The sequence below is a fragment of the Lissotriton helveticus genome, chromosome 11, assembly GCF_964261635.1.
Source record: "Lissotriton helveticus chromosome 11, aLisHel1.1, whole genome shotgun sequence".
NCBI lineage: Eukaryota > Metazoa > Chordata > Amphibia > Caudata > Salamandridae > Lissotriton > Lissotriton helveticus.
In genome coordinates this window covers 1,057,092,176-1,057,118,469 of record NC_136072.1, presented here as the reverse complement: position 1 = coordinate 1,057,118,469, position 26,294 = coordinate 1,057,092,176, and the positions used below count along the sequence as shown (strand labels likewise).

The window sequence follows — 26,294 nt, the reverse complement described above, 5'->3', positions numbered from 1 at the left end:
CAACAACAAAAAATCAGTATTGCTAAACATAAAACCGACAACAAACCATCTTACTACCAGAAAGAAAAAGAAAAACACTGAAATTGTCAACATGTTATCAGCTCATTCGCTTTCACTTACTGTCCTGTTCTACAGTGTGTGTAATTTTCAGGGGATGCGTTCATAAATTAAATAAGAAATAGAACTATACATGCAATCCACGTGGTAGATTTTAACATTTGCAGCGGTCAGGTATTAAAGAGGAACACCAACTCAAATACTTTGAGATGGTTTGATGCAAGTTTTGTAGTCAGAGAGAATCGCTGCAATTGCTCCAGAAGCCCAACATTCTGCAAAGAACAATCCGAGCACGAATTTTGAGCCCACAGTACAATACTATATAAATGTAATGCAGTTTTACATTTAAAACTATGGTTACATTTGTATAATGTTTATATGTCAATGGAAAAATGGCATATTCTGATTTACACTTTAGAGCTGTACTTGAAAGAGTAAACATCAATGATTCAAGGACACAATGGTCACTCCTAAAATAGCCACTATAAAGTTAATCTAGATACAAATATCAATTAGAAATGGGATAAACGGGTAGTGCTGAAAAGATATACAACTAATTTGAATAAAGTTACGTGGAGAACCATGGTTAAAAGTGCGGCATTTGTTCTTAAAACACAATGTACACAACATGCACTGACCTCCTTTGCTCTGCTGAAGTCGTTCTGTTCAAGTGCTGTTTGGCGGAAAAGCAAAAGTTAACACCAGTTTTCCGTAGCAAGGTCTAAAGGTTTTACTTTACATGGTGTTGGTGCTAATTTAGTACAAAAAAAAGGGATTGCTGGCACTGCTTTTTCGAGTTTGACGAAATTCATCTATTTAAAAATCACTCTACTGTTCCTGACTCAATAAATCAAATAAACTTTATTTGGTTTCACACAGGAAGGCCATAAAAGTTACAAACTTAGATATACATAAAAACAGTAATACATTAAAACACAGTTTAAAAAGTTCCTGACTCAAATATACAAATGACCTTTTTGGCACTTGGGAGCCAACTAAAAGACTGCCTGTGTAAATTCTTAGACTTATTATAGGTAACATATTGTTTAAACACCAAGAAGTTATTTGGAGAGTTCTTACAAGAAATGTTATGGCAAGATCTGAAGCTAGTACTATGCATTAATTTCTCCAGTTCAAGACCTCAACAGTACCACTAGCAAGACCTATAGAGAATAAGTACAGAATGTCAAATTGAAATCACAGTTTGACAAACGTTTCATAAAGAAATTAAATGTCATACACAAAGTCTTGTGCATTCATTAGAATTAGATACAAATCTTAAAGCTCGGAGGGTAAAGCTTGGAGAAACCGCTTCTAGGGAACACATAAAAATGTAATCAAGAACATCTCCGATGCCTAGTTATTGGCCCTGTGGATTTAAAAGGCTAAATTGATTAATGTCAAAATAATTCTAAGTCAAGCTAAAATGTACAGAACCAAGGAGCCTACTGTAACTTGAACTTCAAACCCAATAAAGAGACACGTTCTAAGTAGAATAAGAGGTATGGAATTAATATTCATAAATATGCATCAATTTATGTGAACTTAAACAATTAGCTTCTATTATAAAACCGTGTGAAATGCTGTGACAAAGTATTCTTACAAAAAATCCAATAAAGCAAATTAAACAAAACAGCAGAAATGTACTACTTAAAATATTCATAATCATAATGCAGCCTAACTTGAACACAATAATGTTTATCGACAATATCACATTACCTTTTTGAATGTATGCTAAATGGAGGTACATAATGCAAAAGAACCCGTTGCTTGTGAGAACAAACATGTGATATGTACCTGTGGATAGGAAACAAGAGACAAATTTAAGATCCGATATACAAGTAAAGCTGAGATTTAAAAAGTAACAAAAATGGGTGCTTACACCTCAGAGGCAGGCACTACCGAGCAATTTGCAAGAAGTGTGTTTTCCATTCCTTTCATCAAGGCCTAGATTCAATTATTTGAAATTGCTGCAAGGCTTTTCCTAATGAAATATACAAATGGTCAAGCAATGAGGTGCAAAACATGAATTTCCAAATTGAATGCAGGATCAGGGGTTCGTTCAAGGGTGTCCCTCAGAACCATGAGGGAGGGGGCAGTGCCTGCATTTCACGATATTCATATCAGATACACATAAATACAGTCATTGGAAATGAAAATTGTTTACAGTCAGCTATCCAAAAAATCAAGCAGTCCATTAGTCCTTCCTGGACCTATAATAGCCAGCATCGGAACAGATTAAGTAGCAGATGATCAGAAGGATGGGAGTGCATGAAATGCAATAGTGAAAAGCAGGAACCGAAATCATAAAGAAAATGGAGAAACTGAGAAGAGAATTAGAAGAAATCCAAAGCCCTGGGGTAGTTCATTTTAAAGACCAGAACAGCAAGTTACTTTTCTTCAAGAACAGTGGAAATTAACCACCTCTAGACACCTCACCTTTTGAGACTCCAAGCACCAGACGGGATCCATAATGTTGAAATTGCTCTCAGGTATCGTTGCTCCAACTCCGCTCTACGATCCATCCCTGATATGATGTCACAAAGCCATACAAAATATAACCCCAGTGCAGTGATGTCTGTTCCACCTCATTTTTTCCCAGTTACTCAGATTCGGCGACGAAGCCAACGAGATTGACAAAAACTACAGTGTATCAAAACTAACCAGGGACATTATTAAAGTCACATGACCACTTCTCAGAAAAGGGAGGCGGGAAGAACCTGTGAGGACTTCGCAGGTAGAGTATATATCAAAAAGACTGGTAACAGAGTTAAGTAAAGACCCAGCAATGTCTTGCTGAAGCAACAGGACAACGTGTTGAACTGACACCCAAGAATGTACTGCTGGGAATTATGGAGGTGATGGGTGGCACCAGAGCAGCACACACACTCAATGGCTAGGGATTCCTAGTTGCAGAAAGGGACATTGCTAAGAAACGGAGAGCTATAGCTCAAATTAGGAATGGAAACAAGGCATGGATAGATGCTCCACTCTAGACAAAATGGTTTACATGGCAAGGGGATGCCCACAGAAGTATGGCAAGATATAAGGGAAGTGGTTAGACACAATGTAGGGCCATGGCACCCGAATTCTTTAGGGGGGAGGTGTGTTCGGTCTCTCTCTAATGCTAAAATGTGTTGAGACCTAATGCTATAATATAAAATGTTATGCAATGTACATGCTGTATATGACTGTGGCGCGGCTAAATTGCCTGCCTGCATTGGAAAACAAAAGTTTTTAAAAAAGAAAAGAAAAGTCCCGTAACACAGGCCTTCTGAGATGGCTATTTTACAACACTTAAGGAGAAAGGTTTAACCTAAGCCCAACATTACACCGTGGCAAATGTACAAAACAGGAACACTCAGAGGACAGCACTGAAAACGTAATATTGTCTTGTGGAATGGGTTCCGATGCCTTTATGCATAGAATGAGCCAGTGGGAAATTGTCCATTTCTGGATCACCCTACCATTTTGGGACCAGCATAGTCCAGGAAAAGTTGAATATCAACCTGAAACTCGCAGGTACGTCAATATAAAAACTGGAAGCCTGCTTAGAGCCAAGACAGTGCAGTCTTTCATCCTCCTTGGTAGGAAACTAAGGCGGACAGAATTTCATCATAATTCCATCAGCAGTTGTGATTGTGCCTGTTATCCCCAGAATATTCTCTTTAGGAAGAAGAGTATCAATTCTGGTGGTTTGGCTCTTGATACATCCAACAAAGTTTAGTATATAACCATCATGTTGAGGATTTGGCGGGTACTCCAACTGCAGATTCCTCACCTTTAGACTATCCCTATTCGTCAGACTAGATCAGAAGATTTAAAGAGCATTGTTCCCTCCAGCTGGTAGGTGCTACAATAAGGTTTCGCGATTACTTTATTACGCCACAGAAGTGTTGATGGACCTGCAGATCAGTTTCTTTCTTGATTTGGTCAGTGCACTAGGAACCAGAGCCCACAATGATCAAATGTACCAATGTAAAGAACTCTAGATTGGGACCTTTTGAGATGGAAAAAGACCATTCCACAGAATGGGGAGGCGGGAGGGCAGCGAGGTACCTGGGATAACAAAAAGTATCCACCAGAAAGAGCGATGTAAACGCTCTAAGCTGTTGTGGGGTGCAGCTGGAGGAGTCAAACTTTCTCTTTTGAGAGGTGAGGTAGAGAAAAGAAAAGGAGTGTGATAGAGTGCCACTCTGGAAAGCTCAAACTTTAGGGAAAAATGAAGCATAGTCCTCAACACCACTATATCTGGGGGAAAAGGTGTTGCAAGGCGACTGTACTGAGGGAGCTTGGAGTTCACTGAAGTTACTGCAGTCAAGAACACAATCTTCAAAGTGAGGAGACGCAGTTGACAGCTGTGTATACATTCGTAGGGAGAGCACATGAGGAAAGTAAAGACCAAATTTAGATCCCACTGTGGATTCACAAAGGGCTTGAGAGAAAAAAATTAGTTAAACCTTTTAGAAACCTCACCGGAACAGATGATTTGAACAAGGATGGCTGATCAGTTAAACACAAAAAGGCCGAAAGGGCTGACAAATAGCCCTTTAACGGTGTACACTGCAAGTCCTTGCTCGGCGAGATACAAAATTAACAAAAAGACATCTGACAGTTTGATCTATCATGGGTCCACACCAGGCTACAAATCTGTCTCAGAACCCAGTGTAAACAGTCTTGGTAGAGGGACGCCTTGCAGAAAGGATGACACCCACAACTTCCAGGAGAAGACAGAACGCAGACAACTACTGCCCTTCAAACTCCATACATGGAGGTACAGTCTGCACAGGTTCGGGTGTAGGACCATGCAGTGCAAGAGGAGATCCTCCAGAAGTGGTAGCCAGATTGGAGGACAGATTTTCATGATCAGAAGTTCTGGGTACCACACACTCCTTCCCCTATCTGGAGCAGCCAGGATGACTTGGACCCAGGTGCTCCTAATTTTCTTCAGGACTCGGAACAGGAGAGGCAGTGGCAGAAAGGTATAAAGATGTTCTGTGCTCCACTCTATCCAGAATGCGTTTCAGAGAGCATTCTTGAAAACTCCAGCATGCAAAGGTTTTTGACGCTGTGCTTGCTTGATGGTGGTAAAAAGATCTAGTCGGGCTTCTACCCACTACTGAAAAATGCAATTGTCACCTCAGGATTTAAATGCCATTCGTTATCTGCTAGGTGCTGCTAACTGAGTTAGTCTGCTCTGCCGTTCAAAGATCTCACCAGGAGATTCTAGACTAGTGAGATGCCCCACACTCCAGCCAGCTCCAGAGACATATTGCCTTTTGATAAAGGACCTAGGACCAATGTTCCCTGTAATGTTTTTCCTCTGTGTGCGGCAGAGTAAGGTCTCTGTGCGCTGTAGCCAAGGTATGTGCACCAAGAACCCAACCGAGTGTGTAGACCATGGCTTTAAGTGTGATGAAAAACAAGGGGGTCTCTCAAAGGGGCGTGACCGATGCAATTAAGGGCATGGCCTAAAAGCAAATAAGCTTAAAATCTGTGCTTAGCATAGTGTGCCACCAGACTGATGTTTTGCTTCTTCTGTCATTGCATCCAGATATATAATACAATATTACCCCTCCAATAAACCATGGCTAATGGCTTTGTCAATGGTAGTTTGTTGAATAAAGTTGTATATAATCTTGAAAATGCTTCTGCTCTTGTGGTAGAGGTTGCGGCTTAATGCTCAAGCTGCCAACTTTGGCGATGGGTTTTGAGTCACGGGTCAGCTTAACATCCTGGGATTCTGGGCAAATCAATTAATCTCCCAATTCATACCAAAAAAAAAAAAAGCATACTAAATCATGTAAAGCGCTCCAATACTTTTGGGTTGAGTTTGCACTATATAAAACTTGCTGCATTTTTCTAAATGCGGGGCTGATGGTTTGCCTTTTTAAAGAATGTATGTTAAATGCAGCCCATGACGAGCGCTGTGATTAACATAAATTCTTTCAAAAGGCCCACAATCAGCCCCGCAGCCGTACTGCATTAAGAAAAGAAATGCATCAAGTCTACAAACACGATGTGTGCTATCATGATCATCTGAAAGCACAAGTTGTGCTTTTAACCTTGAAGCATTGATTTTCTTACAGTGTGGCAGCTGGGCTGATAGTGGGCCTTTTGAAAGTATTTGTTTATCACAGTGCCCATCAAAGGCTGCATTTACCATAAATACTTTCAAAAGGCAAACAATCAGCCCCACAGCCGTGCTCTATTTAGAAAATAAATGCATCAAGTTTAAAAGCGCGAACATGTGTTTTCAGATGATTCTGAAAACACACCTCGTGTTTGTAGACGGGCGCTGCGAGTAACAAATACTTTCAAAAGTCCCACAAGAAGCACCCAAGCTGCGCTCTAGTTAGAAAAGCAAGGCAGCAAGTGCAGGAGCATTTTCTGCCTTTCAGCGCACAAACGCTCTCCCGGGATGAGCTGTGTGCACACTTCACACACAGCACTGTGTGCTCTGTGGGACAGAAGTGCACATGCACAAACCTTACAGGTACAAGTGCATAGGACCCCTCCCCACCCTGCTTGTTGCAGTATCACATGGCAGTTTTGTTGTCCTTGCCAATCTGAATGAGCCTCCCTTTGAAGAATGGCAAGAAGGCTTTCAGCACAAGCCGAATGGTCGCAACTCAAAAACGTTGATGTGGAGATAGGTCTCCGCCAGAGACCAGAGTCCTCTGATCTCCGCCTCTCCCAGACGACCTCCCCATCCTATCAAGGAGGCATCCATCACCACTGTCCGCTCTGGGTGGGACAGGGACACAGGAAAATTGCGGTTGAATAGCCACCACTGCAGGTATTTTCAAGCTTCCAAAGAAACCTAGATGGAATCAGACATATTCCCCTGTTGCTGGGCTACTGAGACTTGCAGAGCCCAAACAGATCATCTGCCATAGTCGACAAGCAGGATGCAGGAGACCAAGAATCCATGAAGTATCAGCCATTCTCACTGAGATGTAGAACCCAGGTTGGAACATCAAGATTAGAGCCCTAATGCCCGTAACTCGTTGCAATGGTGGGAAGGCTCCGAACAGCACTCTATTCAGAATGGCACCATTGAAAGTGTAACCGCCACATTAATAGTCAACCCCAGTGAAATCAGGAGGTTCACCATCATATGCACATGGCCTGCAACTGACTGTAGGGAGTCCACCTTCAACAGCCTGTCTTCAAAGTAAGGAAACATTGGATTACCCAAACCCTAAAGGTGTGCTGCAGTCACCACCAATACTTGAGTGTACACCTAAGGAGCAATAGTGAGGCCGAAGAGGAGTAGCACAAATCGAAAATGCCCTTGGCCTACGTTGAACTACAATTTGCATCTGTAAGACTGCAGGACAAGTAAACAAAAGTAGGCATCCAGCAGGTCTAAAGTTAACATCCAGTTGCCTGGATCCAGGGCAGACAGAACCTGGGCTCCTACAAACATCTTCAATTTGTCCTTCTGCTAGGAGGTATGCAGAGATGTAGATCTAAATTAACATGAAGGCTTCTATCCTTCTTCAGCATAAGGAAATAAAAGGATTAACATCCTGTCCTTATTTCTGGGGCCGGGGCCCATGCTATGGCTCTTTTGACCAATAGAGCCTGCAACTCTTGACACAAGATGGACATATGCTCCTCTGACAGGTGCTCTGAAGTAGGCAAAAGATGAGGTGAGTCGAAAGGAATGGGAAGGCGTAGCCATGCTGAATGATCTGAAAACGGTTACATTTGATCACCCTTGGAGGTACTGTTTTATCCTGCCTCCCGCAGGGTGGTCGTGTGCCATTAAGGGAAAAACTAAAGCTGTTTGGGGGTGGATGTTGCAGGAAATGGGGAACTGGAAAGTTCATTCCCCTGGTGGGTTGGACGTTGTATGCTTTATCCCCCCCACTCCACCTCCAAATGGCTGGGGTGCCTGCTGTGGAGGCAGTGAGCCTTGACATTGTCGGTAACACAAAACCTCTGGAGAAGACTGGAAAGGGGCAAAATTACAAAGGGTGCAGCTTTCCTAGAATGGAAAGGCTGAAGGAGCGTGCCAGGGCCGGGCTTTCTTTAAAGTGCTCCAACAACTGACCAAGCTTTATCGCCAAATGGAGAGACCCACCAAATGGCATATCCATCAACGACGCCTGCATGTCACTAACAAAGCCCATGGACCTCAACCAAGCGTGGTGCCAAAGCACTACACTAGTGTTGATTATTCCAGCCCAAAGAGACAGCTGTGTCAACTCTGCAGCAAATTTATCTGCATCCTGGGCATCTTACATGGTTTGAGCAAGGTTGGCCTGAAATTCTTTAGTGATAGTTTCCAAGATCTCACCAACTATGTCTCATAGCATGAGAACATCTCTCGAACAAACCGCTAGTATTGATTGACTGGAGGGTAAGTCTGGCTCAGGAAAACATACATTTCCTGAATGCTTCAACTCTTTAAGACTCAGTCTGGGAGAGCTGTAGGGAATTACTTCAGGTACACCCGTCTGGTAAAGCTTGAACCACTAGACTTTCTGGCATATGGTTCTGTGTCAGGAAGTCATGGTCACATGGCACCTAGCAACCTGACTGTGCAACGGTGGACAGGAACAAGGTTAAGACCAAGTGGCCCTTAGGGTGTCCATCAGCGCATCACTGAATGGTAATAGACGCCCAGATAAGGTCTGGCCAGGTTATAAAGGGGAGTCAGACGAAACCCGCATCTTGTGCTTCCGCTTCGACTTACCAGAAGACTTGAACTGCGACAAGAACCTGTTGTAGGAATGTCTTGAAGACGGGAGCAGGTATGTGCCCTTGACTTGGAGTGGGACTTCCAAGACTTCTTTCGATGTCGTACAGCTTTGCTTCGCCTTCGAGAATTTATAAAGGTCACACTCTTCATAGGACTTGAAGTAATGTGCCAAACCGAAACACCAGAGAAACACCTTGTGTGGATCGGTTACAGACATTTGTTTACGATGGTACCTACAAGGCTTAAAGCAGTGGTCTTCAAACTCCTTAATGCTGCCCCACCCCCCCATGTAAAAAAAAAACTAAAAAAAATCCTCGCCCACTTCAATTTTTTCACCATTATTCTGCTAAATTGGTAATGTTTAAATATGTCTAAACATATTTAAACATTGCAGTTAAGCTCCATTGCCCCTTGTTAGGTCTCCCCTACGCAGCGCACATGCGCTGGTGGAGACCTTTAGTCGTCGTTCTGCTCTTTTTCAAAGCACATACTCGTGCTTGTGGCGGCATCCACCTTGCGGGAGCGAGCAGGAGCACGCCACAAGCACGAGTATGTGCTTCGAAAAAGAGCAGACTGCGCACGCACGCACACACGCATGCAACACTCCCAGGCCAGCAAACACATGCCAGCACAATCAAGAGTGCTTTAAAACAGCTGCTGCTTGTGCTCTTTTGAAAGATGGGAAATTACAGGTTTTCAGAACATGCGGATTCAAGTCTTCACTATAATTGTTTCTTTTATTTGTTCTGCATGCATTTATTTGCATATAATAGTGTAGTATCCTCAGAGCATTACGAATAGCCACAAATCGTTAAACTCTGCTAACATGTACGGGTGTTATATTCGAACCATTGTCACAATGAAAGTTGAGCTTTAGAGTACTCCCCCTAACTGTAAATGCCTTGCATTATTGGCGGACTCTCACTCAAAGACTCTCACTGACTGACTGACTCTCTCGCTGACTGGCTGACTCTCTCGCTGACTGGCTGACTCTCTCGCTGACTGGCTGACTCTCTCACTGACTGGCTGACTCTCTCACTGACTGGCTGACTCTCACTCTCTCACTGACTGGCTGACTCTCTCTCTCTCTCTGGATGACTCTCACTGGATGACTCTCTCACTGGATGACTCTCTCACTGGATGACTGACTCTCTCTCACTGGATGACTGACTCTCTCTCACTGGATGACTGACTCTCTCTCACTGGATGACTGACTCTCTCTCACTGGATGACTGACTCTCTCTCACTGGATGACTGACTCTCTCTCACTGGATGACTGACTCTCTCTCACTGGATGACTGACTCTCTCACTGGATGACTGACTCTCTCACTCACTCTCACTAACTGACTACCTAACTGACTGACTGACCTTCACCTTCCTGTTATTTATGCCCCCCCTATAACAACAAAAAACACAACAAGCAACCATTGGGACAGGCAGATACAAGTTGCCAACATTGAAAGGACAAAAAAAACCTCAAGACATTATTTTTAATACTTTTTAATATGTCGTTCCGTTGTACATAATACTTTTTTAGTCATATCTAAGGTAACAAAAATGCTTCTGACACTTCTTTATTATAACTTTTCAGCATGTTGCAGACTTCTGTACAGCACTGTCGGGGATCGGGCGTAGCAGCGCCTGCATTCACGATTCCTTGACCTACATTTCCCATGATGCTCTAATGGAAGAGGATATAGACGCTGCACGCGTACAGGCAATCGTGCGTAATTCTGTTCTGGACCCCGGTCTTTTCCTCGGCTGAGGGAGAGACGGTTGGAGGAAGAAGTCGTTGTTACCTGCCGCCATTTGAACTTGCTGGTTTTTAGACGGCATCGGTTATGACCTGTTAGTGAGTACGCCTTTGAATATTGATCCGCCAAACTTGGGAGGCTACTCAAGTTTGTTTATAGGACAGCTGTTTGTGTAGCCATAGCGGAATACTGCGAGCGGCTGCCGCATATTGCTGTGTATGGGGACTGGAGTTTTCTTGGAGAGAAAGTAAGAACATAGCGGAAACAGAAGAGTACTGCTGTGAGGCAACCGTGTACTTCCGTGTATGTTAATTCGCGTCTGGTCTATAATTTGGAAAATACTGAACAAAGGCTAAATAGGCAACCACGTATTACAGTACTTGGGGGAACTTTGTGTGCTTTACATGGTATTTCAATCTTTTATTCACATAGCGGAATACCGCGGTGAGGAAACCGTGTATGTGTTGGAACCCAGTCACAGAATATGTTTTAGATGAAACCCTCTTATTTACTTGCGACATTGGATTATAAAACAACTACCATAAAAGCTAACTTGGGAAACCTTTCTTCATTTAGTTTAATCCTGCCTTTCCTGCAATTGTGTTAGAACCTGGGGTATGTATGAGGAGTGTGGCATAGCATATGTGTTGGATAGCATACGTATAACGAAATGTCCTAATGGCTATTAGTTTTCTGTTTCAGGTCTACGGTTTTCTAAATGGCGCTTGGAGGTTTCCATTAGAAATATATAGACTGCTATATTTCGTACCAGGTATATATTACTCTAGCGAGACAACATTGAGAGTGGATGTTCTTTAAACCCTGTTTATATCTGTATTATTTGTTGTTAGAGGTTCTATTCCGCTTCGGTCCCTTCCCTATCCTTTCCCTCGCCTGATCCCTCGAACACCCTGTATACCTATAGGGGTGTTGGTGATATCAGGAGGTGGAACTTTTCTTGCTACAGCTGGATCCCGCAGAGCGTAATCTGACAAGCACAGCTTAAAGACATAGGTAAAGTCAATATCTCCGACTAAACATTTATAAGTTCACAAAGGCGAGACCTATTGGCTATGCCAATGCTTGTTACATATACTTCCAGTCAATATATAAATGACAAAAGTGGTTATTGATGGCCCATTAGAAGGTGGCTAACTGCAGCTCATGTTTTTAACACTTAAAACAAAGTAGAATGCCTCTCAGCAAGAAGACTAGTGCCCCCCCCCCCCCCATCTGCCCCACGGGACCTCTGGCTTAAACCCTGTCATTTTATGATAGGACGGACTTCCCTTGCACACTAGAAAAAAGCAGAATTTCATTATAAAAATACTTGTCAGCTGACAAAGAAAAAGTTGGAAACAAGCTCCAGATGCACAAAGACAGGAAAGGACATCGACACACAGGGGTATCATTTATATGCAGCTCAATCGTCACTTCCAGAGCAGAACAAAGTCAACGTGAAGCCATGTAACGCCGCTTACAAGTGTGCAGTAGTAACGCAGTTTGAATCTTCTGAATCCGGTGCGGCACGATATTCTAAAGATGAGGAATCTGCAGTTAGAAGTATTCAACTGAATTTCTAGATTATAATATGCTGCCTCAGTTACTGGTCTAACTGAATGAGGGCAACAGGGCACAAGGAGTTGTTTCATGCTTTGAAAAATGCTACGAAAAAAGCGCTTTTAACTACAATGCTCAGCGTAGGTGGCTAAGGACAAGTATCTATTGAGAAGTAAGATCCCTTGTGCACCATGGAAATTCAGCTTTGAATGGGAGTAGGGGATGGGAAGGGAAAACGGTTTCCCTAAAGTTCACCTCTATAGCATTTTCATAAACAATATTTAGTTAAACACACTATGATGCTACAATGTTGCATCTTTTTTGTATATGGAGTATCAGCCAGAGCGCTCTGGATTTCTTCCTTTTGGAGAATGAGATTCTTCTCATGTCTAAAAGTCAAACTTTTCTTATTTGTGTAATGCAAATGGGAATGCCCAGCCCTGTTGGCCAACTCACTTAATACAAAAGGCACATAGCACGATTATTCTCAAAGAAAACCTAAGATGTAATTTTGGGAATAGTGTCTAAAGAAAGCAGTTTCCATATGGTATTTAGGGTACTGGTGTGAATATTGAAGTTTTCAGCAATGCTTCCAAATTTTGATAGGGTAATTGAATATCTCCACCGTGCTCCTTTATGACACTAAGCGATAAGGGTGCATGCCATAAACAATGGTTCTCTTCAGCAGCCTACTTAGCCACGGTCAGATACGAGATGAGGCATGTACTCAAGGCATTTATTTTTTAACAGAATTAACACATGTCACACAATTACCAGCTCTGTGGCCCACCTAATGGCTGCAGCGTAACACAGAGGAACACCTCAATAATGTTTAAAACATGCGGTCTATCACTTTGATGAGGGTAGTCTCCCTTTTTGGCCAATGACCATTTGTGGTAGAGTTCCTGTGCCAACACATCTCCTTGTAAAATGTGCCATATCAGACCCTGATGGTGCTATGGGTAACTGAGAACAATGCATTTATATTTTACCTGCAACAATGCAGCCTCACTGCTGGACCAAAAAATGCTGCTCATTTAAATATTTTCCATTAGACAATATTATTAAGTGTCAAGGCTTCTTCAAATCATACAGGTCTTAGTCTTAGGCTAGATCGAACATTCCAGAAATGCATCCACCCATTGAAAAAGGGGAAATAGGGGACGAGTATTACTCAATCAGTCCACAATAGGTGATCATTAGCGGTCATTCAGTGGTCAGGCAGGTGAACTTGATCATGGTTATAATCAAAGGGCGAGCTTCTTAATGGACATTTACTTCTATAAAGCAACTTTTTAGACACAAAGTTGTAGACACAATGCCCTAATACAGCCTTTTAAATACAGAACTTAAATAATTTAAAACCCATTTGAGCAATTTTATCAACATTTCCTAGTTGGAAATACGCCCCGAGGATATGTTTTGACCATGCCCGCTCTCTTGTCCCATATTTCTTCACTGCCCTGATTCATGATTTTTTTTTTCGGTCTTTACAATTAATGAAACTGAAATAGGCTGCAGTAAAGGCACATGATCTGACTGCTTAAAATGGATATATTTGAAAACAAAGGGTAAGGGCACTGAATATGTGTGTGCATATCTACAGTAGCAACTGAGTTCCAAATTCAGTATCCTACATTGATATGCACTGCAAATTTTTGAGAAAGAGTTGGTTCTAGCGAGGACACCAGAAAAGGGGCTAGAGGTGTAGGGATTGGGTGCAGCCCGGATAAAGTATCAGATCACTTTTTTCAAATAGAACATATATTTGACCATTTCAATACAGTCATAAAAAAATGGGTGGCGGGGGGGTGTCTTCTAAAGTGAACAGCGAGGTTTACCAATATTACAGTTCCATAGTTGGTGAGATGCACTTTAAAACCCCTGTGTAAAATTAGAGTCGTAATGTAGACAGAAAACACATTGCAGCGGCTGTGGTTCAAAGCGTGCCCTGAAGAGATGAAGCCCAGTGCGTGTCTAGACTAGATGTAAAATGCTGTCCTGGCTCATACCAAGCCATTAGAATACATCATTCACATTTAGGCCCACTGCATGAACGCTCATGTGGATATCCTGAAAATATGTCTTGGATTTGGTGCTCGCTGACGGGAGCTAAATAACTCTTATCTAATCGGAGCCGTAAATCCAGAAAATTCTTGAATGGTGACAAAAGGAATGGCATATACTCCTTCATCTAAACACACAAGGTTATCTAGGAAAAGGCGGCGTACAGAAAACTACAGTTACAGAAAATTGCATAAAAATCTCAATTTTCTAACAGTCAACATTTTAAAGAGAGCTATAGTATTGCAGTTTAAATAACTTACCTCCATCAGAAACATCCTTCTGAATGATGAGATTGTGGAAGGTTTTTTGGTTTTCCTTTAAAGACTGCTGAGCCAAACGCTGCAAAAAAAACGAACAACTGTTTAGCATTTCAGGATTCTAGGGAAAACAAATAAAATAAAAAAATTTTAAAGAGTGTCCTACATCTAGTCTACATTTACCTTTTAGAACATTATCACAACTTCTGCATGGAGCAGAGTAGCTTCTTTGGTGAGATAAGTCAAAGTGTCGGAAAGAGGACAAGAAAATGACATGATGTACATCAATAATGGTAGCGCAAACAAAATAAACTGATCCTATTGAGTGATCTCGAAGCTCCACACTACTTAATCCAAATATCAGAAGGCTTTGGGGGTTAAAAGCTGGATTCTAACGAGGGTGTGTGTTCTCAGGGTGCTCTAATCAAAACTAAGAACAATTACTGAGAAACGGATTAAAATAGCCTCAGTGGGAGGAATCACATATGCTAAGTGACACAACACACAATACTCTGAAAAGGTATTTATCTACCTCTTTGTTTTGTGGCACATATCCTTCAGGCAGTAATAGACTAACTTGTTCATTATTACTATTGACTATATTGGTTCTATACCTCTTTGTCTGGCCCTAATGTACCTAGCCCTTTTCGTTGCCCTTTTATAAAACATATGAAAATATGTCACAAAACACTGCTTTTTGGGGGATAACGGATCGAAATCCAGAACTCAGCACCATATAAGTTACTTGAAGGCTCAATGGTATCGCTTGGCCCTCCTTTTAGTAACTTATCGACGTTCAAGGATCTGATAAGCTGCAGTATGCAAAAACAGAAACTATGCAGTAGCATCAAGAACTAGAGGTATTATGGTCCAATGTAAGTACATACTATACATGTTTTAGTTAAATTCCAATAAATGATCAGGTAAAAAATAAGTGAGATCAAGAGTCGAATACACTTCAGATTTAACTAATGCTTACAGTTAGGGTCTTATTAAAAAAAGGTATTTTAAACTTCCTCGTAGAAAACTAGGATTTTTAAAAGTGGAAAAGGCTTTCCATGTATCTTGAAGATTTATTTTTAGGAGGAGAGGCATCATACACCACACAAGCCAAGAGCAACCAGGTAGTATGCAGTGGAAAAAAAATCCCATGCTGGAAAAAGGTTACCGTCTTAAAGAAATGATATTGAAGCAGCAGGAGGATTGTTGTTGGGGCAGAAGGCACGCTGAAGACGCAGATGTCTTCTGACCGTACAACCAGTCATCAGCTGAAGACTGTGTCCTGAACGCTGTGCTCCTGAGGTAAAGGCTCAGGAATTCTTTCCATGTCATATGCTAAGACATCCAGAGTATTCTAGATAGTTCAAAGCCCTATCTATGTTAGTAGAAGCCAAAGCATTACTGTGGGAAGACAATATGGCAGATTGCAAGAAGCATAAAGGAGTTATTTTTAATGTGCATATCTACAGTGGAGCCAAATGTGAAGGCGGTAGTGCAGAAAGGTAAGACATTGGAGACGTAGATGCCTGACATCAGTTCAGCAGTGAACATCTGTTTGAAGCCAAGACCTGCACAGCAGACAGAATTTTTAAAGGAGGGCACATGCTTTGAGCTAAAAGAGAACATGGGAAGGAAGCCCTTTTTCGCATTGTGGGTATCTCCACATGGGTATCTCCACATGGGTCATCGCAGACCCTATGGTCAGCTAGATGGAGGATATGCCGCAGGTGCTTCTGGAATTGCAACTAGAGCCAAAGCTGCTTCTATCTGGTGCAATGTGCATACCGACTTTCCTCAAAGACTCATTGAATCAACAATGACTTGAGGAATAATACAAGTGGAATAGGTGATGGTGGTCCTCCATCTTAAAGCGTGGCAATTCCCAAGAAAAAAGTTCTTGACCAAATGTCTACTGCTATTTTGTCCTGACTTTCATCCTGGCCCTAAAGAGATCTTTCAGCGGAGGTGGAAAAAGGTTGTAAAACAGCTGATGGCGGAACATCAGGGAAAGATCTATGTTATCCAATATACAGTCTGCAAGTGTTTTCCTGAAACGTCTAATTGAGAACTTGTTACTAAATGTGTTTGTTTTACTCTCTGGTTCTCTGCTCTCTGTTAAGGGTCATTTTAGGGCTCAGGTCTGGATACTGTGATATTCCATTCCACAAAAACTTTCTAGTATAGGTGGAACAGATAAACTTTCAGAAACCACATTGTAACTAAACAGTACTTTTTAAAAACTGCACCAGGAATGAGGAGTTGTATTGTCTATAATTGTAGCTACAGCAAATTCTGCTACTGTGTGACATTGAAGGATAAGTTACTAATGTCTGTTAGCACTTTGTCTGATGGGTACTCTATTATCTAGTGGGCTGCTCATTTAAGAGCGTTTCCTAGGCACTGGACTGGGTACTGACATTTCCCTGCAGTACATGCGTCTTGTGCCACAGTGATCACAAAGCCTTAGATCAGATTCGCTCCACAAAGGCAGAGCATACAATATGGAACCAACATAAGAATAGAATAAAAAATAGACATTACCAAAAGACATATATACTATTCAGAAGATGGGACATGGGAAGGAATGAGGAAATACCAAAAATAGAGTGTGGCCTTGTTTCTGTCCTTTGCACTGCAACTGAAACATTAACTCTTAGAGTCCAGAAAGTATTATTTAGTGAAAGGACAGTCATGCTGCCAGCTGACAGATAAAAATTACGGGCACTCCACAGAGGAGCTGTACTGTCTGTAGTGTGAGTTATGACCCGGTTTGCAGGGTTCTTCCTGCTAGCTCATAGCACATCGAATGCATAACCACCTAAACTTAATTTGTTTTGTCTCGGTCTTACCCTTTTTGGATACAGAGAAACTGATTATAAGCTGGGTATCAAAATGAGATTACTCAAATGATCAACATTGAAACGAAGAGTGCTTTGCAGGTCCACACTTGATCCTCTAGTTTTATAAGATGAAGGAGGAAGGTGGGGGGAGGCATCTTATGAAAAATGTTTTTAAAAAACTCAGAAACTATCTTGAGTAGGAAGAAAGGGCAAACTTAAAACACCACCTTATCAGACATGAAGCCAGTCTACAGAGACTCGATACACATAGGACCAAATTGTACTCTCTGTTCAACTACTGAGACATAACCGTGTTTGCACTGCAGAAATCATGACAAATGGGCATCCAGAGGTTACTTTACTAAGCTGAAATTGTTGTAATGCAGCCTTTTACATCCCCTACATCCCTAGGAAGAAAGCTGTAGGACCTTGGGAACATATACAGATGACAGTCTCATTTCTTAAGTCACACAACCCAGAATCTTAATTCTGCCTGAAAGATTTTTTGTTGAAATGTTGTTCAAGACCGCTTACTACATTTCTTAGGTAGAAAGTAACAGGCTATAGTCCAAGTTTTAACTACCAACCTGAATGGGAGAGAGTAGTTGGCGGAGGTTCAGAATTTCTCCTCGTGCTCGGATAGAGGGCCTTTACATCTTAGTAGTCTCCAAGGTGGGTAGAGACTTTGATCTAAAATATCTGACAGCTAGGTTATTTGCAAATTGTTCTGTGCTGAGAATATGTCTCCTCTATATCCTTTGGATCACTCTCAGTTATGGGGCAATGAGGGGCATCAGTGAAGTGTAGTGAAATGTAGAAGGTCCAATGTAAGTGAATGCATCCAAAGAGAAACACACTAACAACATTTCATAAAAAAGAAAAGATCCCACTTGGCTCGACCAGGATACCTTGCTTAATCCTCCGCTCATGTTCTGGCATCATCATTATGGGTCTGAAAAACTATGCTTTGACATCCGCTCGAGACATTGGAAGTTGTCCTAACAAAATGTAAGGGCCCAGGCATACAATTCTAGAACGCACCACCACAATGCGGATTCTTCAATGCATAGCTGTCACATTGTTCAGTCACACCTCACCATGGCAACCTTGCACCGAACACAGGATTGCCATAAATGTTAGATAGCCAGCCCCCCAATATTTATGTGAAGCCTGAACTCCCGCACATTACAGAAACCACACATGGAGAGACCAATTGGGTACCCACTGTAGGAGAAAGGAATCCATCACAACAGGCACATGGGGCCAGTGAGACCTGAAAGAGTCTCCTATAAGGATGCTGAATGTCTTGGAACAACATGCACGAGAGTGGGAACCGGACATCTACTTCCCACTGTCCACAATGAGCTTGATCCTTTCAAGGCCAACATAATGGGAAAAACTCCATCAATCACCATCAAAACAGGTGAGGAAACAAAGAAAAACAACTGTTTCTGGTGCAAGTGTTTCACAGAAGAATGTAAAAGACAGCGCTGGTGGAAGAGGCACCTTTCTTTATGAAGCCCACGAATTACTTCCTGGGGAAAAGCTGTGTGACCCAGAGACTGGTGTTCACTAATATCTGATTAATCAATTTTTCAGGCCCAGACTAACGCCTGAGAGCCATTTATAGATGGGAAATCGATATAAGTACCCAACAGAAACTCAAAATAAATACAGGAGGGTCGGTATTAATACCCCCCTTTTTGTACGGCGTATGTCTGTCAGGGATTATCATTCACATAAATCAAAAAGAATTTTGGCAAAAAGCACAGGTGCAGAATAATGGTAGGAATGAAAATGGAAGTGTAATGTGAATCTTGGGGTTAAGAAGGCCTGTCAATATCTAGACAATTTAGCACTGGGATTGCTCTGAAATGGATCTACAGTTCACAGAATGTCAAATAGTGCAAAATATGATCTGGTTGGTTTTGGCACCACATGAAACAGTCTTGAAATGATTCGTCGTCTTGGCACAGATCCTTAATGGTTTCTAGACAATACAAGTCTGAGAAGCCATACAATGTGAAGTCTCCATGATCCAGAAGTACTGGCTGAGGCATTATCTGAAACACCTTCAGCCAAGTATCATGCAAATCAATGTATTGCTCAATTTTAACGATATGCAATTCAGCTGCTGACGGAAAGAAAAGTTACATTTAAAAATCTTGTCACCTATACTTCCACCCTGGCTTCCCCCTCTGACCTGGAGAGACATCTGACCAGATGAACCAATCAGTCCTTAACTCCCATAACCTGGATTTTTTCCTACTCCTACTATCTCAAAAAAAGAGTGCCAAAGTGGGGAAAGATCGACAGCAGTTGTATCTAAAAAGAAAGAGGGTAGTTAGAGCAGAATGAGATTATCACTGACTTCTTGAAGCCTGTTCTATGAATTCATTGTGGCTGCTTGTTGTAGAGTTATCCTAGAGCCCATCAACGTCCCTGTTAATTTCTCAGGAACAATTCCTGTCCTTACAGGAAACATGTTTTAGAGTATCCAATTGTACGAGATTTCAGATTTTTTGTGTGATACTATTGTATTGTGAAATTGTGCATGTAAATGTAAATTGATACTTGTATAGCGCACTACTCACCCGCAAGGGTCTCAAGGCGCTTTTACGAATAGCGCTGTGGAACCCATCCTGGCTTTCCCTGTGAGGTGTCCACTCCTGGGCACCCCCAAGGTGAAGCCGGGCATCCTTAGCATTGTGGGGGCCGTTGTGGAGATTAAGCAAGCTATTGCCCAGAGTTGCAGAGTGGGACTCCATGATTGGAATAGGCACCGAGGCGAGAATTATCAGGTCCGTGGAATTTTGAGCCCAAGACCCGCCGAGGCGGGGAATTGAACCCTGGTCCCGGGCTAGACCTCTGCATCAGGGTCTGCCGCTCTAACTATTGAGCCACACTTCTCCACCATGTCAAGGAGAATATTACTAAAATAAATAATAGATCTTTTTACATCGAACAGGTCTCAATGGTAAATGAACATATATGTTTTTCTATTCTTTTGAACGGAGTTAATTGAGGAGTGAATACGCATGTGGTTCACAAGAGGAACTCACTATTGTGAATAAACATTACCTAAGTCATCAGATCTGGTTGACATTTGGAGTCCTTATTCAAAAACGTTAAAAAAATGCTACTGTGAGAACACAAATCAACAATTGCTTTCTGTATACAATACATTAATTAGTTAAAAAAATGTAATGTGTTGATTCAGTTTTAAATAGTCCTTCATTCATCACAATGCAAGCACTTGGGAGGGGGTGAACAACATTTACCAGTCAACAGCAAGAGGTGAAAAAGAAATACTCCTATGGACGGACCTAAAAGCTACTATATGTGATCTAGTTAGCAGGTGGAAGAGAACCTTTAGAGGACCTCCTGCAATACTACGGAAAGATGCAGGAGCCCCTTCCTAGTCTTGAGTAATTTAATAGAGTCATAGGCAGAAATCCGAAATTTACATGGTGCTCAAAGTTCAAATATTTTATTTGGAATTTTAATAAAAAACTGAGCCAAGCCAGCATGCGTTTTGCGACCACAAAATTGAACATTGCATCTTTAAGGCAAGCAATGGAATTTCCCAATATTTTTAGGATTCTGGAAACTTGTTAGAGAGTTCTGGTCACCCAATTCAGAGAGGGGGGTGACTGTCTTCTGTGGTAAAACGGGAGGAGTGTTATACTTGACTTTTTAAAGGTATGTACTAAATTTGATGACCAGCGTGATAGCCAAACTTCTCAAAAATCCAAACGTGTCTTCGAAATTCTGTCTATGATTACTAAATGTGTATTTTAAATTACTAGTATCAATAGGTCAAAGCTAACAATATACAATAATCCATCCTCCCAGGAAGCAGGTAGGTAGTAAACATGATAACGGGCCATATGTATCAAGGAACCAATTTGCGATTCTGTAATAGCGATTTTTAAGAAATCGCTATTTCAGAATCGCAAAAAAATGGTATGTATCAAGAAAAACGCAATTTTTTAGCGATTTCTTGATATTCTTTAATTGCGAATTCGCAAATTGCGAATTCGCAATTAAGGAATACTTTCCCATTCATTTCAATGGGCCAGGAGGCCCATAGGAAGGAATGGGAATTGTTTCTCAATTTGCGATTCGCAATTTGCTAATCGCAATTTGAGAATAATTTCAAGGGTGCAGGGGTGTCCAAAGGACACCCTGTTGCACCCCTGAAATAAGCATGGGTGCACATGTGGTGCACATACATGCCCTAAGGGCATGTATGTGCGTCACATGGCACTTTGAAAAATGCTGAAATGTGCATTTTTCAAGGAAATCGCAACTTACCACCAACTAGAAGTTGGTGGTAATTTGCGATTCCTTAAGGGCATTTTAGAATTTTTTTTTGCTTAATACATTGCATTTAAGGAATCGCAAAATTTGCGATTCCTTAATGCATTCGAAAATAAGGAATGGCAAATTTTGCGATAGCTTATTTTGAACCCAAATTCTTTCATACATACCATTTTGCGAAAATGAGGTTTGCGAACCCATTTGGCCTTGATACATATGGCCCAACATTTTTAATGTGTCCACAATATCACAAATTAATCGAAGACAATCAAACGCACACTTCCAGTTAGTTTCTCATTTTAAAGTGGGAAAGAAGCCTACATTTGTCAGCAGTATCTGCTTTGACAGCACATGAAGGAGATGAAGGTTGCCATTTCTTTCTCCAACCATAAGGAACTGTCCGTCGCTGCATAAGCCAACCACATCCACATACGTATCTGGAAAATACAAGAATTATTAATGGTACATCAGATAAACACTTTGGTTACAGGTGATCTTGACGTAAAAACATCTAAGAAAAAGAGTTACACTTTGCATTTTATGATATCAGCCTAATTAAAGAGATAATCAATATTTTAGAGGTAGACTAACACTACTTACTGACCTGTGATATCAAATACAGCAAAAAGAGCGTCATTTATGGGGAGTGACAATCAAGTTTCATCCCCCATACACAAGCACACACACACACACACACACACACACACACACAATCCCCAAAAAAGAATAAATGAGAAGACGGGAAGGAAAGTAAAAGGGAACAGAAAGAGAAGGGAGAAAGGCAGAAGGAGAAAAGGGCATACAGGCAGAAGAGTAGAAAGGCAGAAGAATACAAAGTGAAAGAAGGCTGAATGAAAGAAAGGCAGAAGGGGGAAAGGCAAGAAGGGAGAAGGGCAGAAAAGGGGTGGGGGAGAAAGGGCAAAGACAGAAGGGGAGAAGGAGAGAAAGACCCAAAGAGAAAAGGGCTGAGAGGGAGAAGTAGAGGAAAAAGGAGGAGAATAATATCTGCGAATAGGAGAGGGATCTAACTCTTGAATCGGATCCATCAGCACCCCATCTCAAGCAGAAGCGCTGCTGCCTTATCTAGAAAGCGAATTCTGGGTAAAAGTGAATAGTTTATACGTATGAATGTTGTGTAGCTTACAGTTAATCATTTTAGCTCTCCTTTTTAACTTTTTCTAATGGTGGCTTGTACATGTTTTGCCCTAATACGAGAATTTGCCACACATGCATTTATTCCTGGTAGGCACGGTCACCCTGTAGTCTGTAAAATGAGTTCTAGGGTCACAATTAGAAAGCGATGCACCGTTATATTTTTGTGCTTGTAGGAGAGGACTCTTGCTCTCCAGGCTAACTAGAGACGCTGTTCTGAACCTCTAGCACACTATGATAAGGAGGGTGTTTCATTATTTAAACAGCAGCGATGCTCTTTCCGGTGAGAGGAACTTCAGGCCAACGTTATGCTCGACACTTCTGTGATCCATGACGGAGATGCAGCATTGCTGACCCCGACCTGAACCCTGAGAAGATAGCTGTGCAAGAGAAGAGTGCAGGCCTGCACACTTAGATGGATGCATTTGTTAATGCACTGAGGCCAGCATAGTCATGCCAGGGCATGGGGTTAGATAATTCCAAAAGGTCTGGCAGAAGGGTACTCCTGCTATGCTCTTGCTAGTTTAGACTCCTTACTTTAGAATTATCCCCAGGCGTCAGACTGGATCCGGAGATTTGTTTTTTTAGCAGTACCCCTGCGCATCGGTAGGTGCGTCGGTCAACTCCACGTCCGTCGTCAGAGTCGTGTACTTAGACAACGCCCCTGCGTGCTGGCGTCAGTTCTGACACGACTCTCCATGCCAGAAGCGCAGAGCCACGCAATACTGGTGCACAAAACTGAAAGAGACTATTAGTTAGAGATTCCTTACCTTAGAATAGATACCTCAGCAATACCATCCCAGGAGGAGGGTCTGCAAACTAAGTTCACACCAGGAAGTCCTGGAGAACAGAACGGCCGAAAAAGCAGTTTCTTCTGACTTGGCTGTCCAGGCAGTAATGCTTAGTAAACGTGTGCGGGGATGACCATGTGGCTGCCTGGCAGATGTCAACCAGTGGAACTTCACGTCCCAAGCATTAGTGACTGCTGTTGCCCTGGAAGGGTGGGCGCAAATCCTACTTTGGGTTCCTTTTTAGACAAATATTAACAGACCTTAATGCATAGGACGACCCACTGAGAGATGGTACATTTGTGCACTGCCTGACCTTTCCTGGTGCCCACATAACCCATGAAGAGTTGATCATCCACCCGAAAGTCTTCGATGCGGTCAAGGAAGAAGGACAGCGCACGTTTTGGGTCCAGACGGTAGAGTCTCTCCTCCTCTTTGGAAGGGTGCGGAGACAGCCAGAAGGTGGACAATGTGATGGTCTGACCTATGTGGAAAGAGGTAACCACTCTAGACAGAAAATGTAAATGTAAATGTAAATGTAAATGTTTGTATTTTATATAGCGCACTTCTACCCGGAGGCCTCGTAGCGCTGTATTCATACCGCTGCAGAACCCATCCTGGCTTTCCTGTGAAATGTCCACTCCTGGGCACCCCCAAGGTGAAGCCAGGCATCCACAGCGCTGCTGGGGCCATTGTGGAGATTAAGCAAGCTATTGCCCAGAGTCACAGAGTGGGACCCATGATTAGACTAGGCACCGAGGCGAGAATTATCAGGTCCGGGGAAATTGAGCCCAAGACCCGCCGAGGCGGGAATCGAACCCTGGTCCCGGGCCAGACCTCTGCATCAGGGTCTGCCGCTCTAACCATTGAGCCACACTTCTCCACTAAGAAGAGGGCCTAGTCCAGAGGACTACTTTATCCGGATGGACAACAAGAAAGGGAGGTTTGGAAGATAAAGCTTAAAGCTCACTCACTCTGCAAGAGTGGTGATGGTAAGCAATTTTCAAAGTAAGAAGACTAAGAGGACAATTATGTAGTGGCTCAAATGGAGCACACGAAAGCAGAAGGAAAGAGATGAGTATTGCCCTCAGAAATCTGTTAATAGGGGACTTGAACAGAAAAGGCTGATCAGGAAGGCATAGAAAGGCCGAAATGCCCGAAAGATAACCTTTAAGAGTGCCCAGAGAAGAGCTCTACAGGGCAAAAGAAAGAATGAAGAGAACCTCTGAAAGAGGGGAGAAAGGGGATCCACAGCCTTTGATGTGCACATGACACAAATTTGTTCCATCTACAGGTGTATACAGTTTTAGTGGAGGGATGCCTGGCTGCGAAGATCGCATTACAGACTTCGGGAGGAAGGTTGAAAGCTGCCAACTGTTGCTGCTCAATCTCCATGCAAGGAGGTGGAGGCTGGACAGGTTCGGGTGGAGGACCATCCCCTACTGCTGAGATAGAAGATCCTCCCGATGAGGTAGACTGATCGGAGGATCAATGGCCATGCTCAAGAGCTCGGGGTACCAGATTCTTCATGCCCAGTCCAGAGCGACAAGAATTACTTGGGACCAGTCACTCTTGATCTTCTTCAGCACTCTAGGGAAAAGTGGTGCAGGAGGCTGCAATTCCACTCGCAACGAAAAGTGTCACCGAGTGAGGCCTACCTTGGAAACTTGAACGCGCAGTACTGCTGACATTGTGCATTCTCTTCGGTGGTTCTCCCCACAGCTGAAAGAGACCTTACATCACCTCCGAGTGAAGACGCAATTCGTGATCCATCATGCACCGGCAGCTGAGTTAGTCTGCCCTGGCGTTAACGGAACATGCCAGGTGTTGAACCACCAGGGATATGCCGTGATGTTCCAGCCATGTCCAAAGGCGTAGAGACTCTTGACACAGGGTCCACGACCCCACCCCTCCCTGTTTGTTGCAGTACCACATGGCGGTGATTTTGTCCGTGATCACCTGCACTACTCTTCCTTTGACAGAAGGAACAAATGCCTTTAGTGCAAGACGAATAGCCGGAACTCCAGAAGGTTGACGTGGAGCCTGGACCAGAGGCCTCCGATTTCCGCCTCTCCAATGTGGACGCCCCATCCCAGGAGTGACTACTGTGAACTCTGGTTGGGGAAGTGAGAGGGATCTGCCGTTGACCCAAATACTGGTTCATGAACCACCACTGCAACTGACTTGCAGTCCCCTACGAGATCTAGTCGACATCGGAAAGATTTCCCTGATTTTGCAACCACTGGAGCTTCAGGTCCCACTGCGCAGCCCGCATATGCCATGTGGCATGATCCACTAGGAGGATGCAGTAGGCCATGAGGCAGAGCAGCCTCAGGGTCACTCACTAAAATCCAGGACAGAGACTGAAACATGGGTATTGTAGCCCGAACATCCCGGACTCCCTGCTCGGGAGGCTAGACCCCAAACTGCGCTGTGTCCAGAACCGCTCCAATAAAAAGGAGCTTCTGAGAAGGAATCAGGTGTGACTTCGGTACGCTGACTGTGAAACCCAGTGAATGCAGACGTCCGCCATAGTCTGGAGGTGGGAGACAAAAGCCTGGGGCGCCCGCCTTCAACCGCCAGTCATCGAGATAGGTGTAGACTGGGTAGACTGGATCCCCTGATGTGCGCAGACTAGCTGCGACCACCGCCATCACTCTTGTGAACACCAAGGGGCGCTGGTAAGGCCAAAGGGAAGCACGGTAAACTGAAAATGCTCATGGCCGGAGGAGCCAAGACGGCGGCCAAAATGGCCGCATAGAAGCCCGGCTCCGCAGCTCGC

The 26,294-nt window shown here is 42.9% G+C and overlaps 1 protein-coding gene across 2 annotated transcripts in view; it reads right to left on the bottom strand.

Annotated features, from left to right (window-relative positions):
* Positions 1-26,294, bottom strand: part of KNTC1 (kinetochore associated 1) — a 913,665-nt gene that overhangs the window by 740,134 nt on the left and 147,237 nt on the right. For both annotated transcript variants that reach the window (XM_078667574.1, XM_078667573.1), the window contains exons 4-7: positions 21,894-22,009; positions 14,413-14,491; positions 1,777-1,854; positions 696-730 (exon numbers count right to left, since the gene is read on the bottom strand). In XM_078667574.1, coding sequence (XP_078523700.1) covers positions 696-730; positions 1,777-1,854; positions 14,413-14,491; positions 21,894-22,009 — 308 coding nt within the window. The remainder of the gene's footprint in view (positions 1-695; positions 731-1,776; positions 1,855-14,412; positions 14,492-21,893; positions 22,010-26,294) is intronic.